At 45.9% G+C, this 14,226-nt stretch overlaps 1 protein-coding gene and 1 long non-coding RNA gene across 2 annotated transcripts in view; both read right to left on the minus strand.

The window, feature by feature from the left end:
* Positions 1-14,226, minus strand: part of LOC140393663 (acidic mammalian chitinase-like) — a 93,236-nt gene that overhangs the window by 48,333 nt on the left and 30,677 nt on the right. Inside the window, exons 4-6 of the mRNA XM_072479950.1 lie at positions 11,363-11,555; positions 2,797-2,853; positions 1,804-1,969 (exon numbers count right to left, since the gene is read on the minus strand). Coding sequence (XP_072336051.1) covers positions 1,804-1,969; positions 2,797-2,853; positions 11,363-11,555 — 416 coding nt within the window. The remainder of the gene's footprint in view (positions 1-1,803; positions 1,970-2,796; positions 2,854-11,362; positions 11,556-14,226) is intronic.
* Positions 623-1,797, minus strand: LOC140393664 (uncharacterized). The gene is made up of 2 exons (XR_011935706.1): positions 1,520-1,797; positions 623-885 (listed from the first exon to the last, which is right to left on the minus strand). It is a non-coding gene; the product is annotated as an uncharacterized lncRNA (long non-coding RNA).

Genomic DNA, 14,226 nt, shown 5'->3' on the forward strand with positions numbered 1-14,226 from the left:
TCAAGCTGTCTCCTAGTCTACAATGTGAGTGGAGGTACTTTTCTGCATTTCGCTCACCCATCTTGTGGATTCTGACCCAAGGGTTTTGCTGTATTCTCTCTGTTACCCACACATCATGTAACTGCCTATCTTTTCTGACTCTACATTGCTCAGGGACAGACAGTATCCCAACATCTGAATTGGGCAGCACGGTAGCACAAGTGGCTAGCACTGTGGCTTCACAACGCCAGGGTCCCAGGTTCGATTCCCCGCTGGGTCACTGTCTGTGTGGAGTCTACACGTTCTCCCTGTGTCTGCGTGGGTTTCCTCCGGGTGCTCCTGTTTCCTCCCACAGTCCAAAGATGTGCAGGTTAGGTGGGTTGGCCATGATAAATTGCCCTGAGTGACCAAAAAGGTTAGATTGGGTTACGGGGATAGGGTGGAAGTGAGGGCTTAAGTGTAGGCTCGATAGGCTGAATGGCCTCCTTCTGCACTGTATGTTCCATGTCCTATTTGCCCAAAGAGAAGCATTCCAGTGAGTACTTTGATTAAAGCAGGATACTCACAGGTGTCAGGCCAGAGGCAGGGTCATGATCATTTTGTCCTCGTTGCCAGATGTAACAATGCACTTTCACAGACTTCATTTGTGAACATAAATGGTTTTTATTAATTAAGAATTGTACAGCAGCCACATGGCGGCAGATCACTCATTGAGTGATCTATGTGCATGTACATAAGGGCTTAATATGTAATCAGCAGAACCAGAAGATCACTAGAGGGCAGTACCAACAGGGGTTGCACGTTCTCCCTGTTTCTGCGTGGGTTTCCACTGGGTGCTCTGATTTCTTCCCACAAGGGTATAAAAGCAATCGCATTGTGCCTCTCTCTCTCTCCCTTTTGGGTGTACTGTGACGAGAGCAAGAGTATAGATTAACTCAGAGTGTTAGTGTAGTTAAACATAATTACTGTATTTAGATCTTGTTCACCCTACTACTAGTGTTAATATTAAAGTAAAGAACTCACAAAATTATTGTTTTAGTTACTCAATAAGTTTTTTGTTATTACTGGATGACTTTGAGGCTTTTTCATCAAGATTCAGAAAAACTCATCAGCAACAACATTGAGCAACATATATTACATTCAGTAGTATATCAAAACATACTACAGAAAAGTAATAAAACACTCCCTACATGTTTCCTGCCCAAAGGACTCCACCCGCTGGGCTGATTACCCACTCTAAGTCCCAATTGGTCACCCAGCCAGGTGTGTCTTTCCTGCCTTCCCTGCCATGTTGCCCCACTTCACCACATCGACATTCAGGGGCATTCAGTTCCTCTTAAAGAACTGTCATTGAATATGCATCAGATCTATTCTACCTAATACTATGTGTACTTCCCCGAGATCCTTTTTAAACAAAATATGCTCGAGTCATTTTCAGTGCTAATCCAGCAGTCATTTTCCTGAAGGTGTGACCTTCACTTATATTGGGGAGGCATTATAATAATCTAATAATCTTTATTAGTGTCACAAGTAGGCTTACATTAACACTGCAATGAAGTGACTGTGAACATCTCCTCGTTGCCACACTCCGGTGCCTGTTCGGGTACACAGAGGGAGAATTCAGAAAGTCCAAATTAACTAACAGCACATCTTTCGGGACTTGTGGGAGGAAAGCAGAGAACCCGGAGGAAACCCACACAGAAACAGGGAGAACGTGCAGACTCCCCACAGACAGTGACCCAAGCCGGAAATTATTAGTTTTAGATCATTTCTAAAGGTTATTAGAAGATGTCACATTAAAGATGATAGTCTTAGACCTTTCACCTTCATGAAGATTGTGAAATGATATTTGTCATTATTTCCAGTGCCTCGATATCCGGGATACCTCCAGTCCAGGTCTAAACCATCAAATCCGTGTTTCCGCAGAAAGGGGACAGCGGAATTAATGAATTGTATTCGACTATCCAGTTTAGCTGCAATGATGGAAAATCTAATCATGGGAAGATATTGAAACAGAGAAAACATTAAATCTATAAATCTCCTTTTGGAAATCATGTCCTTTTTTATGGCCAGTATTGATCCTTTGAACACTTAACAAGCTCGATCTAAACTTGACTCTAAAATAATTCAATGTCAGAATATTCCGACAAGGAGCATTATTAATACCTTAAATCTCCACACACGAACAGGGCTCCTTTATTCTGACATGTTGTTCGTTATTCTGAAATTGATGAATCTTTTTTTTTGTAAGTGCAATGATAAACCTGTAGCTGAGTTTAATTTTATTCTGCTTTGGGTTGTATTTCTAGCACAGACTGAGATCCAGATTCACTCACACACCTTCATTTCAAAAGTGATGTAATGGCTTCTGGTACAAACACAAACAATGGCTTCTGGGTAGCATTCTTGAAATTGAGTTATTCTTTCAATGCATTTCCAACCTCTAATTTTAGAACCATTTATTTGTTGCTTGTGAGCGTGGGAGAAGGGAGAACTGAAGTTTTTTTGAAACAAGAATGGTCATTCGTCAGACAGTAACCAACAAGTTAGAGTTAAATTCCTACTAAAGTATATTTGTATTATTTTGGATTGTTAGACTGATTGTTAGAACCATCTATGTTTCTGATCACCTGCTGCGGAATCGAATAAGAAACCTGGAACTGCCTAAGCTCAGTGTCTGCTGCCATCGTTCTTTTACATTATTGAAAATGACCAATTCAATTTTAACCAAAGAATCACAGAAATGCTGACATTGATATTTACAAGTCAAATCACTAAATTGGGACTAAAATCATTTTGGGAAATTCTATACTTTACCTGCTGATTCCAAAAGACCAACCTCCAAACCCATAAAGCGTTTTCAGATTCTTATTACTGTTCAGAAAAATGACAGAAACTACAAGTGTCAGTACAACAGTGAATAAAGTTGGAGAATACAACATCAACATTTAATTTCTCTACCCAAATAAAGGACACACACCGATTATATCAATGACCACTTGGGGGCGGTGTCTTCCATTCTGCACTATCCGTTTGGTGGTGGGAGTGGAAGTGAGAGTAATTTCCACTGGGACACAGGAGATAGCTGCTGGGCCTGCACAAATTCACACTGCTCAGCTTATTAAATATGTATGCACGAGGTCAAGGGCGAACCTTACCTCATGGGGTTGAAGGTTCAGGAACGGCACCGGGTCAGTCATTCAGTCCCTGTACTCCAGGAGCATCAATCTGTGTGTCGTGCAAAATTCATCACCAGGGCAGCACGGTGGCGCAGTGGTTAGCACTGCTGCCTCACGGCGCTGAGGACCCGGGTTCGATACCAGCCCCGGGTCACTCTGTGTGGAGTTTACACATTCTCTCCTTGATTGCATGGATCTCACCCCCACAACCCAAAAAGATGTGCAGGGTAGGTGACTTGACCACACTAAAAGCGCCCCTTAATTGGAAAAAAAGAATTGGATACTCTAAATGTATTTTTTTTTAAATGCAAGATTCATCATCAACCAGCATATCACAGAACAAACATCTTGTGGCCCAATGATTCAGTGAAGCCTCTTTGCAGGTTCTCCTGCAGGCTGTCCAGGGAAATTGGGAGGTGATGCTTCCCAGGGATGTCAGCAGGAGGCGCTGCCATCTTGACGTGGTAGCCTGGGTGGAGGGTGCAGGAGAGGGTAGTACCAGTGGAGCCCACAGGAGAACTGTCCATGAGTGTATTAAAGATCAAAAGTGAAGAATGATCTTCTGGAAGGTGGCAGTGTCTGGTGTAAAGTGCCTTCAGGGGATATCAGTGTGACAGCACAAGAAAGGGAGCATGTCATGTGTCAGTCTTAGTTTCATCTTTCCTTTGAGCAGAGCACGCACATATTTCTGACACTGATGTTTTCTACGTGTGCATATATGTTCCCATGTTCCTAGTCTAAATAAATGAACCTCCGACATGTAACCCAATCCATTGTGTGTGTGTTGGTGTATTTGTCTAATTTATCAACAAAACATGGTTCCCAGTGGTGACCAAACAGTCTGTCAGCAGGACTGAGTACAGGCGTGACATGGTGAACACCTTGTTATCGTGCTGCACAGCATGAGACGGCCCTTGACATGTCCAAAAAAGGTTAGACTGGGTTACGGGGATAAGATGGAGGCATGGGCTTAACTAGGGTGCTCATTCTCATATAATCTCTGCAGTGCAGAAGGAGGTCTTTCGGCCCATCGGGTCGGCACCGACCTTCTGAAAGAGCATCCTATCCAGGCCCATTCCACCTCCCTATCCCCGTAACCCCACCAAACCTGTACATCTTTACACATTAAGGGGCAATTTATAATGGCCAATCCAGCTAACCTGCACATCTTATAATAATAAAAGTAATAACCTTTTATTGTCACAAGTATGAAGCTATTGTGCAAAGCCCCTAGCCGTCACATTCCGGCGCCTGTTCGGGTAAACTGGTACGGGAGTTGAACCCGCGCTTCTGGCCTTGTTCTGCATCACAAACCAGCTGTCTAGCCCACTGAGCTAAACCAGCTCTTTGGGACTTGTGGGAGGAAACCCACACAGACACGGGAGAGTGTGCAGACTCCACACAGACAGTGACCCAAGCCGGGAATCGAACCCGGGTCCCTGGCGTTGTGAGGTAGCAGTTCTAACCACTGTGCCACCGTCCGCCCATGGGAGGGGACAACTCAACTTCCCTCCAGCTGCTCGTTCTCCTCAAGTAGTCAGTGAGGTCCCATTTGGCATCCCCAAGGTGGAGTGGTGTCGATAATCATGAAGCTTCAGCCCAGGCAACTCCAATGGTGTCCTGCCGCTATATCTCCCCTCTGCCATTACCTCACCATCTCCAGCAGCACGGGCCGAGGATGGTGTACCTGCCCTTGAGCAGGAGACCCTTAGCAGTTTGGAGCCTTCGAGACCTTGTGTCACCAGATGAGACCCACTAAAGTCATCACAGCCTCTTGGGAACAGCAGTGGGCAGGCTGCCTGCACCTCAGCCCTGCATGTCGGGAATGCACCCATGCATAGTTATCGGAAAAGAAAGATGCAAAAGGTTTGAAGGCACAATGGTGGAATGGGTATCCTGGATTCTCATCCAGCTGGGTATTTAAGGAATATTGGTACCAATAGAGTCTGATAATGAACCTCAGTACAGACACGTCTCTCACATGATCAATGTAGTGATTCATCAATAATCCCACATGTGCATGTTTAAACAGTGGCCATCATTTGAAACCTGGGTTTGAGGATTGTTTCTCCAGCTTGTCTCCTTACCAAGGTGAGGATTTTACGTGTGACGGGTCTGCGCATGTAGAGAGTGATCAGGAGTGGCCACGCTTCCAGGATCCTCACACGATGAACCAGCAATCGCAGTGTTACGCTGGTTGGTCACTTATATGCTGGACCAGCATGAACCACATCTGGATAGGTCCGCGGGGTGAGTGGGGACGGAGTGTGTGAGAGCCGGATCCAATGGCAGCCCGGTATGAAGTTTAAAAATGGCTGCCCGAGGCCGCTGAAGATGACGGAAGAGGCAGGGGGGTCTGCAGAAGCACCCAGAAGACACTGCAGGGGAAAGGGTACGGCAAGTGGGCAACAAGACCCCCGATTTTCTGCTGAATGTCTGCAGGTGGTGACTGCCAGGAGGGATATCCTGATGCCAAGGGATGAGGGAGGAGGTCACCCCACCTCACCAAGAAGGTCTGGGTAGAGGTGGCAGCTGGGGTCTGTGAGCATGGTCTGGTCAGGCACATGTGGGTACAGTGCCAGAAAAAGTTCAATGTTCTTTTGCGTTTGGCAAGGGTAAGTTCTGAATTGGCATTGTCCAGTGTTGGGAACTGAGGAAGAATGCCCAATCTCAGAACACATATCTGCCCGTGGCTGGAGAGAAGATCTGGAGCCCTGGGTCCATCAAAGAGACAGGTATGCAAAGGGGACGGGAATGTCTACATGACATATGGTGGTGAAGCGGGGGGTGGTGGACAGCACAGTATGGTGCTCGAGGTAGAGGGGTGTGTATTCAATGGAGCTCTGCAGTTACTTACAGGAGAACCATTGCCATAGCATCACTGAGAGATTTGCCAATGGTGGTGGAGATGATCTTCACCAACCATGAGCTGGGAGCACGGGGGCTTGAGTGCGAGGTGGAAGGTCCTCAGGTTGCATCTCTGAGGGAGGTAAGAGCCCAGTGGGCTGAAGCGGGACAAACAGAGAGTGAACAGAATGCATGAACATCTCACCCCTCATCAGGGCTTCAATGATACACCAATCACTGAGTCACAGTGATGACATTGATATCACTCGCAGCAGGTCACATATTATGGACATTGACTCAGTGTGCTGTGACTAATAGTTCTGACCAATTAGAGTCATTTAGAGTCATAGAGTCACCGATGTTTACAACATGGAAACAGGCCCTTCGGCCCAGCTTGTCCATGCCACCCAGTTTCTATCACTAAGCTAGTCCCACTTGCCCGCATTTGGCCCAAACCCCTCTATACCCACCCTGCTCATGTAACCGTCTAACTTTTTTAAAGGAAAAAATTATTTTCATCCCTCAGATGAACCATCCACCAGAGCCAGTTGGGGGCTCGCGACACTCCATTGACACTAGGACAGGCCCCGGTGGCAGATGCACCCGTGGCACACCCTCAGCGCCAAGCACCAGCACAGATATTGGCATGTCTGTGGACAACAGTGTACAGTAGTGAGGGCAGATCACAGACGCTTGAGCAGATGATGGAGGCAGGGAGTGTCCAAGGGCACTACCCAGCAGTCGGAGGAGGAGAAATACTCTAGATCAGAACCATGCTGAGTTTGAGGCAAATGATGATGCTCTGGAGTCATCAATCAGGTGCTGGATGTCCAGCGGGATGTGTGGGGAGATCTGGCAGAGAGCCCTGAGGGTCTGTGTGCCAGGGTCTCTGTCATGGAGAAGTTCTTGTGGAGAATGAGCGCTGTGTGGACCCTCAGCTGCAAGCTTACAGGCTCATCCATTGAGACAGTGGTGCCTCACAAGGAGAGACTGCTGGAGTGTCAGAATGATGCAAATGAATACTTTGCACCAGTATTCACCAAAGAGAAGAAATTGGTAGATGTTGAGTCTGGAGAAGGGTGTGTAGATAGCCTGGGTCACATTGAGATCCAAAAAGACGAGGTGTTGGGTGTCTTAAAAAATATTAAGGTAGATAAGTCCCCAGGGCCTGATGAGATCTACCCCAGAATACTGAAGGAGGCTGGAGAGGAAATTGCTGAGGCCTTGACAGAAATCTTTGGATCCTCACTGTCTTCAGGTGATGTCCCGGAGGACTGGAGAATAGCCAATGTTGTTCCTCTGTTTAAGAAGGGTAGCAAGGATAACCCAGGGAACTACAGGCCGGTGAGCCTAACTTCAGTGGTAGGGAAATTACTGGAGAGAATTCTTCGAGACAGGATCTACTCCCATTTGGAAGCAAATGGACGTATTAGTGAGAGGCAGCATGGTTTTGTGAAGGGGAGGTCATGTCTCACTAACTTGATAGAGTTTTTCGAGGCAGTCACTAAGATGATTGATGCACAGTACGAAGTCTTACAACACCAGGTTAAAGTCCAACAGGTTTGTTTCGATGTCACTAGCTTTCGGAGCGCAGCTCCTTCCTCAGGTGAATGAAGAGGTATGTTCCAGAAACATATATATAGACAAATTCAAAGATGCCAAACAATGCTTGGAATGCGAGCATTAGCAGGTGATTAAATCTTTACAGATCCAGAGATGGGGTAACCCCAGGTTAAAGAGGTGTGAATTGTACCAAGCCAGGACAGTTGGTAGGATTTCACAGGCCAGATGGTGGGGGATGAATGTAATGCGACATGAATCCCAGGTCCCGGTTGAGGCCGCACTCATGTGTGCGGAACTTGGCTATAAGTTTCTGCTCGGCGATTCTGCGTTGTCGCGGGTCCTGAAGGCCGCCTTGGAGAACGCTTACCCGGAGATCAGAGGCTGAATGCCCTTGACTGTTGAAGTGTTCCCCGACTGGAAGGGAACATTCCTGCCTGGTGATTGTTGCGCGATGTCCGTTCATTCGTTGTCGCAGCGTCTGCATGGTCTCGCCAATGTACCATGCTTCGGGACATCCTTTCCTGCAGCGTATGAGGTAGACAACGTTGGCTGAGTCGCACGAGTATGTACCGCGTACCTGGTGGGTGGTGTTCTCACGTGTAATAGTGGTATCCATGTCGATGATCTGGCACGTCTTGCAGAGATTGCCATGACAGGGTTGTGTGGTGTCGAGGTCACTGTTCTGAAGACTGGGTAGTTTGCTGCAAACAATGGTTCGTTTGAGGTTGCGCGGTTGTTTGAAGGCAAGTAGTGGGGGTGTGGGGATGACCTTGGCAAGATGTTCATCGTCATCAATGGCGTGTTGAAGGCTGTGAAGAAGTCCTCAACCGGGACCTGGGATTCATGTCGCATTACATTCATCCCCCACCATCTGGCCTGCGAAATCCTACCAACTGTCCTGGCTTGGTACAATTCACACCTCTTTAACCTGGGGTTACCCCATCTCTGGATCTGTAAAGATTTAATCACCTGCTAATGCTCGCATTCCAAGCATTGTTTGGCATCTTTGAATTTGTCTATATATGTGTTTCTGGAACAGACCTCTTCATTCACCTGAGGAAGGAGCAGCGCTCCGAAAGCTAGTGACATCGAAACAAACCTGTTGGACTTTAACCTGGTGTTGTAAGACTTCGTACTGTGCTCACCCCAGTCCAACGCCGGCATCTCCACATCATGATTGATGCAGGTAGGGCAGTGGATGTTGTCTATATGGACTTCAGTAAGGCCTTTGACAAGGTCCCTCATGGTAGACTAGTACAAAAGGTGAAGTCACATGGGATCAGGGGTGAGCTGGCAAGGTGGATACAGAACTGGCTAGGTCATAGAAGGCAGAGAGTAGCAATGGAAGGATGCTTTTCTAATTGGAGGGCTGTGACCAGTGGTGTTCCACAGGGATCAGTGCTGGGACCTTTGCTGTTTGTAGTCTATATAAATGATTTGGAGGAAAATGTAACTGGTCTGATTAGTAAGTTTGCAGACGACACAAAGGTTGGTGGAATTGCGGATAGCGATGAGGACTGTCAGAGGATACAGCAGGATTTAGATTGTTTGGAGACTTGGGCGGAGAGATGGCAGATGGAGTTTAATCCGGACAAATGTGAGGTAATGCATTTTGGAAGGTCGAATGCAGGTAGGGAATATACAGTGAATGGTAGAACCCTCAAGAGTATTGAAAGTCAAAGAGATCTAGGAGTACATGTCCACAAGTCACTGAAAGGGGCAACACAGGTGGAGAAGGTAGTCGAGAAGGCATACGGCATGCATGCCTTCATTGGCCGGGGCATTGAGTATAAGAATTGGCAAGTCATGTTGCAGCTGTATAGAACCTTAGTTAGGCCACACTTGGAGTATAGTGTTCAATTCTGGTCGCCACACTACCAGAAGGATGTGGAGGCTTTAGAGAGGGTGCAGAAGAGATTTACCAGAATGTTGTCTGGTATGGAGGGCATTAGCTATGAGGAGCGGTTGAATAAACTCGGTTTGTTCTCACTGGAACGAAGGAGTTTGAGGGGCGACCTGATAGAGGTATACAAAATTATGAGGGGCATAGACAGAGTGATAGTCAGAGGCTTTTCCCCAGGGTAGAAGGGTCAATTACTAGGGGGCATAGGTTTAAGGTGCGAGGGGCAAGGTTTAGAGTAGATGTACGAGGCAAGTTTTTTACGCAGAGGGTAGTGGGTGCCTGGAACTCGCTACCGGAGGAGGTGGTGGAAGCAGGGACGATAGTAACATTTAAGGGGCATCTTGACAAATATATGAATAGGATGGGAATAGAGGGATACGGACCCAGGAAGTGTAGAAGATTGTAGTTTAGTCGGGCAGCATGGTCGGCACAGGCTTGGAGGTCCGAAGGGCCTGTTCCCGGGCTGTACATTTCTTTGTTCTTTGTTTGTTGTTTAAGGGTCTCCGGGGGTACGCCCGGACCTGCAAGCCCTCACACAGGCTGTGGCATCAGGAATTCACTGCCAACGTGGGAGATAGCTTCATCCATCAATGTTGAGCTGGCAGTTCGAGACACACGTCACAATGGCAGACAAACTGCTTGTTGTCTGGAGTCCCCTCACAGCGGCCTGGCCAAGGGCAGCCACTCTTCTGCCGATCACCACCCCATCCTTAGAGTCCCAACCATGTCGCTGAGAGCACCCTCTCAGGCAGAGCCTACTCAGAGGACAACAACCAAGTTTATCTATGTGCACGGGTCATTTGTTTTTGTTTATTCTCTTATTTCCCATTTATTTTATTTTTGCCGTTAGTTTTTTATCCATGGATGTTCAATGAACCTGTATCTTTATGGGAGCCTGTGTCTTTCATTCAAACAGAAGGATCCAGAAGGGTGTCTTGATTTCAATTGGTGAGTTGGATGGACCGACACTGATGAAAGAGATTGGTCAGCATCAGTGATGACTCAAGTTTGATTGATTTGACTGGTCGTCGATGAATTGACTTAAAAGGCTGTGCTCTGCCCAGTAACCGGTACTGATTAGATCTGATCCCACTGGACTGTTTCAGAGCTTCAAGGGCTGAGTTTTTGGTTTCAAGTTAACCCCTGGCAGACCTAAGGAAGGACCGATGTCCTCTCCCCCTCTCTGCGTTTTTGAACTGGCAGGGAGCCTGGAAGAATCTAAGTGCAGGAGACCCATTACAGCTGTGCAAGCAGGGGAGAAATGAGCAACGCACACTGCAGAAAGGTCTGATGTAAACCAACTAACTTTCTCCGCAGAAAAAGCAGAGGGCTGGAAATAAACCATGAAGTGAAAGCAGAGATTGATGTGAAGCCTCTCCGAAAAGCTGTGAATAATACATTTCTAAACTACAGTGACGTTCATTATAGGCTGTAAACCAGAGACTTCAACCTTCAAGTGTGCTGAGACAGAACTGTGTGAAAGAACCACCATGGAAGCAAAGATTCTTGCGCTGGATGACATCTGCCACTTGGCTTCAGAGTGTGGTGTGTCTGACCACAATTGACCCATTGTTGCTAGAGCAACTTTTTTGTCTTTCTGTCCTGTGACCATTAAGATTCTTCCCATTAACCTGGACCCAATTATTATTTTAATGCATTCCTGTTTTCCCTTGCTCCCATCACTGTTGACGTGTCTATGTACCCTTGTGGCCCTGACCCCTTCCGTTCCCGAGGCCAGCATGTTCACCACCCTTCAAGCTTCCCGCTGCAGATCCGGAAGATGACTTGGTTACAGAATTATTTTCATAAGTTAAAATGAGAATAACTGCAAATTGCAAAATGGATCTGAAACTCGAAACCAATTCATTTCAGAGAGAATTATCTCACTTACTTCTTTTTCAGGTCAGTAAATCTCTTGAACAAAGGATCATCTTTCCAATGGTAGGTGTTGGCAATCTCTTTATTGTCAGAATAAATCAAGTGGGTGCATAGACAAGGGTCAATGTTTTCTGGGTAGAACATAATACTTGGTAACCTTTGGTTAGAACTTCTTATGTAGTAACAAAGCAGCACGTAGGGGGAGACTAAAGTGTGAAGAAAAGATTGTAGTTATTTGAAACATTAAAGACAATAAGGTGACAAAAATGAAAAAAAACCCACATGACGGACTTTCCGGAATCCTTGGGCCTGATGGGAATAAACATTTGCTGAGGTTTTTCAATAATATTAATTTGAAAGTTTGAATTTGCACTGAAGGCAGATATTTAACCCAAACCATGTTTAGAGGAACCTGAATAATTGACAGAAACACGAGAAGCTGTGAACATCTTGCAAGATGGGAGGTGGAAATCCCAGGAACTGGCGGCTAGGAAAACAATCATGTTAAGGAAGTGGAAAAGTCTCCGGGCTGTATACACCTCTCACTTTTATATTAGTCAACCTGATCTTCAAACCTTCTCACCGTATCACTCAATCTCCACTCCTGCTGCACATTTAATTATCATTCAAATCCATTCACTGCAGTTCAATGGATTTCCCTGGACATTTTATTCATTATTTGATGATGATTGGATGGGCAAGTTCTATCAGAGTTCTCTTCTTATCACAAAGCTCTAATAAGAATGTATGTTTTGTGGCATTTGAAATGTTCATTAAGGTGAACAATTTGCTTAGATTCTTGTCAAACCTTGAAAATTCAAATCAGACCAAAGAAATTGAATCAAGTTCCCAGAGACAGCCTCTAATTGGTAACCACCAGAATCATCTTCATTGCTCCTGTCTATTCCTTTTCAAATCTCCTCTCAGCATTTTGCGTACAACTAATTTTAATTATCCTTAATAGTTTCTTGTCCTGTTATGATCTTAAACCAGCCATCTGGCAAATAACCAATTTGAACCATATTAAAAAGCGCTGTTAATAAAACAAGGAAGGACCCACAACAGGTGGAGAATCTCAGGTTGGACTTCAGGGCTGAATACATGAAGTTGAGATTTGTATGGAGCAGATAAATGTGATTTGTTGATGACGATTATTGAACTGATCCGAGCACATAGCAGTTCCAGCGTGCTCACTCACAGCTCACTGGATTCACACGACTGTACTTTCTCAGAAGACAAAGGAAATTTGGCATGTCACCTACGACTCTCACCAACTTCTACAGGTGCACCATAGAAAGCATTCTTTCTGGTTGTATCACAGCCTGGTATGGATCCTGCTCTGCCCAAGACCGCAGGAAATTACAAAAGGTCGTGAATGTAGCCCAGTCCATCACGCAAACCAGCCTCCCATCCATTGACTCTGTCTACAATTCCCGCTGCCTCGGAAAGGCAGCCAGCAGAATTAAGGACCCCACGCACCCCGGACATACTCTCTTCCACCTTCTTCCGTCTGGAAAAAGATACCAAGGTTTGAGGTCACGTACCACCGACTCAAGAACAGCTTCTTCCCTACTGCCATCAGACTTTTGAATGGACCTGCCTCGTATTAAGTTGATCTTTTCTCTGCACCTTGCTATAACTGTAACATTATATTCTGCAGTCTCTCCTTCCTTCCCTATGTACGGTATGCCTTGTCTGTACAGCATGCAAGAAACAATGCTTTTCACTGTATACAAATACATGTGACAATAATAAATCAAATCAAATCAAAGGATTTTGACCGGGTGAAGTGAAATAACCGTTTGGAAGATTTTTGCTTTGGGCGTGGTCGCTCACCTCTTTTAACTTTTGCCCAGAACTGGGCTTGTTTTCAGAAATGTTTTATTCCTCTTTAATCTTTGCAGAATCCCATTTGCCTATGACCAAGTGCAAACCGTGCCGGGAACCAACAAAATCAAGCCTTGTTTTTAGACATTGTAAGGATCCTCTTGTGACTCCTTGTCTAGATCCTGCATCCTTTAATGCCTGGCCTGTTGGCTGGTTTTAAAATGACAGACTTTTGGTTTCAAATTGAACCCCCCCCCCCCCCCCCCCTTTCACCCTGTCCACGCTGCAAGCTGATATTTGGACTGATCTGGCAGACCCCTTCGATTCAGTATGCTCTGTGGCATAGCCTATGATGTCACTTTGATGGGCTTGGCCACCTCTTCTGGCATTCCGGACCTTTTCCTGTTTTCGCTGGTGATTGGTCAGGCACATAGGAAAGTTCCGGAGAATGCAGGCAACCTCTATTTTGTAAAGTAGTTTCACTTTTGGGGCTTAGACTTTGTAGGCATCACAAAGCAGATCTCTCCCTCTGCTCGGCGATTCAAACTGTTTCCAGTCAGGTGATAACTTTAAATCTCAAAAGGCTGGTGATGTAAAACACTCTTTCTATTAGCTAAGGCTGGCAATTAAAGTACCCTCCAGCTGGCCTGTGGATGTTCCCCCTCTGAGTGGAAATGAAACTGACTTTTCTCAGCTAATCGCCTGCAGTCAGTTCAACCTGCTGAAGGACTTAGTCCAGCGCCACCTGCAGGAAGAAGTGATTGTTTAAAAACCTAGTGTAATCCTCAGGTGAGAGAATTCTAATATTACCTCAGTGGGTCTGAGAGTTAGTCTGACAGAGGTCTTACAAATGCAAGTGACTCCCAGGAGGGACTTCTACTGCCTCCATGTTCTAACTGAAGACAACCATTAGAAAAGGCAAAACCAACCGAGGGGTTTGACACTTCGCTGACCACAAAGACCACAACCTCAGCAGTGAAGATTGATCTCAAACGCTTTTGAATTCCCGTTAATTTGATCCTTTCCCTACATCCCACCATGTGTCTATCT

The sequence above is a fragment of the Scyliorhinus torazame genome, chromosome 17 (genome assembly GCF_047496885.1).
Source record: "Scyliorhinus torazame isolate Kashiwa2021f chromosome 17, sScyTor2.1, whole genome shotgun sequence".
Lineage (NCBI taxonomy): Eukaryota > Metazoa > Chordata > Chondrichthyes > Carcharhiniformes > Scyliorhinidae > Scyliorhinus > Scyliorhinus torazame.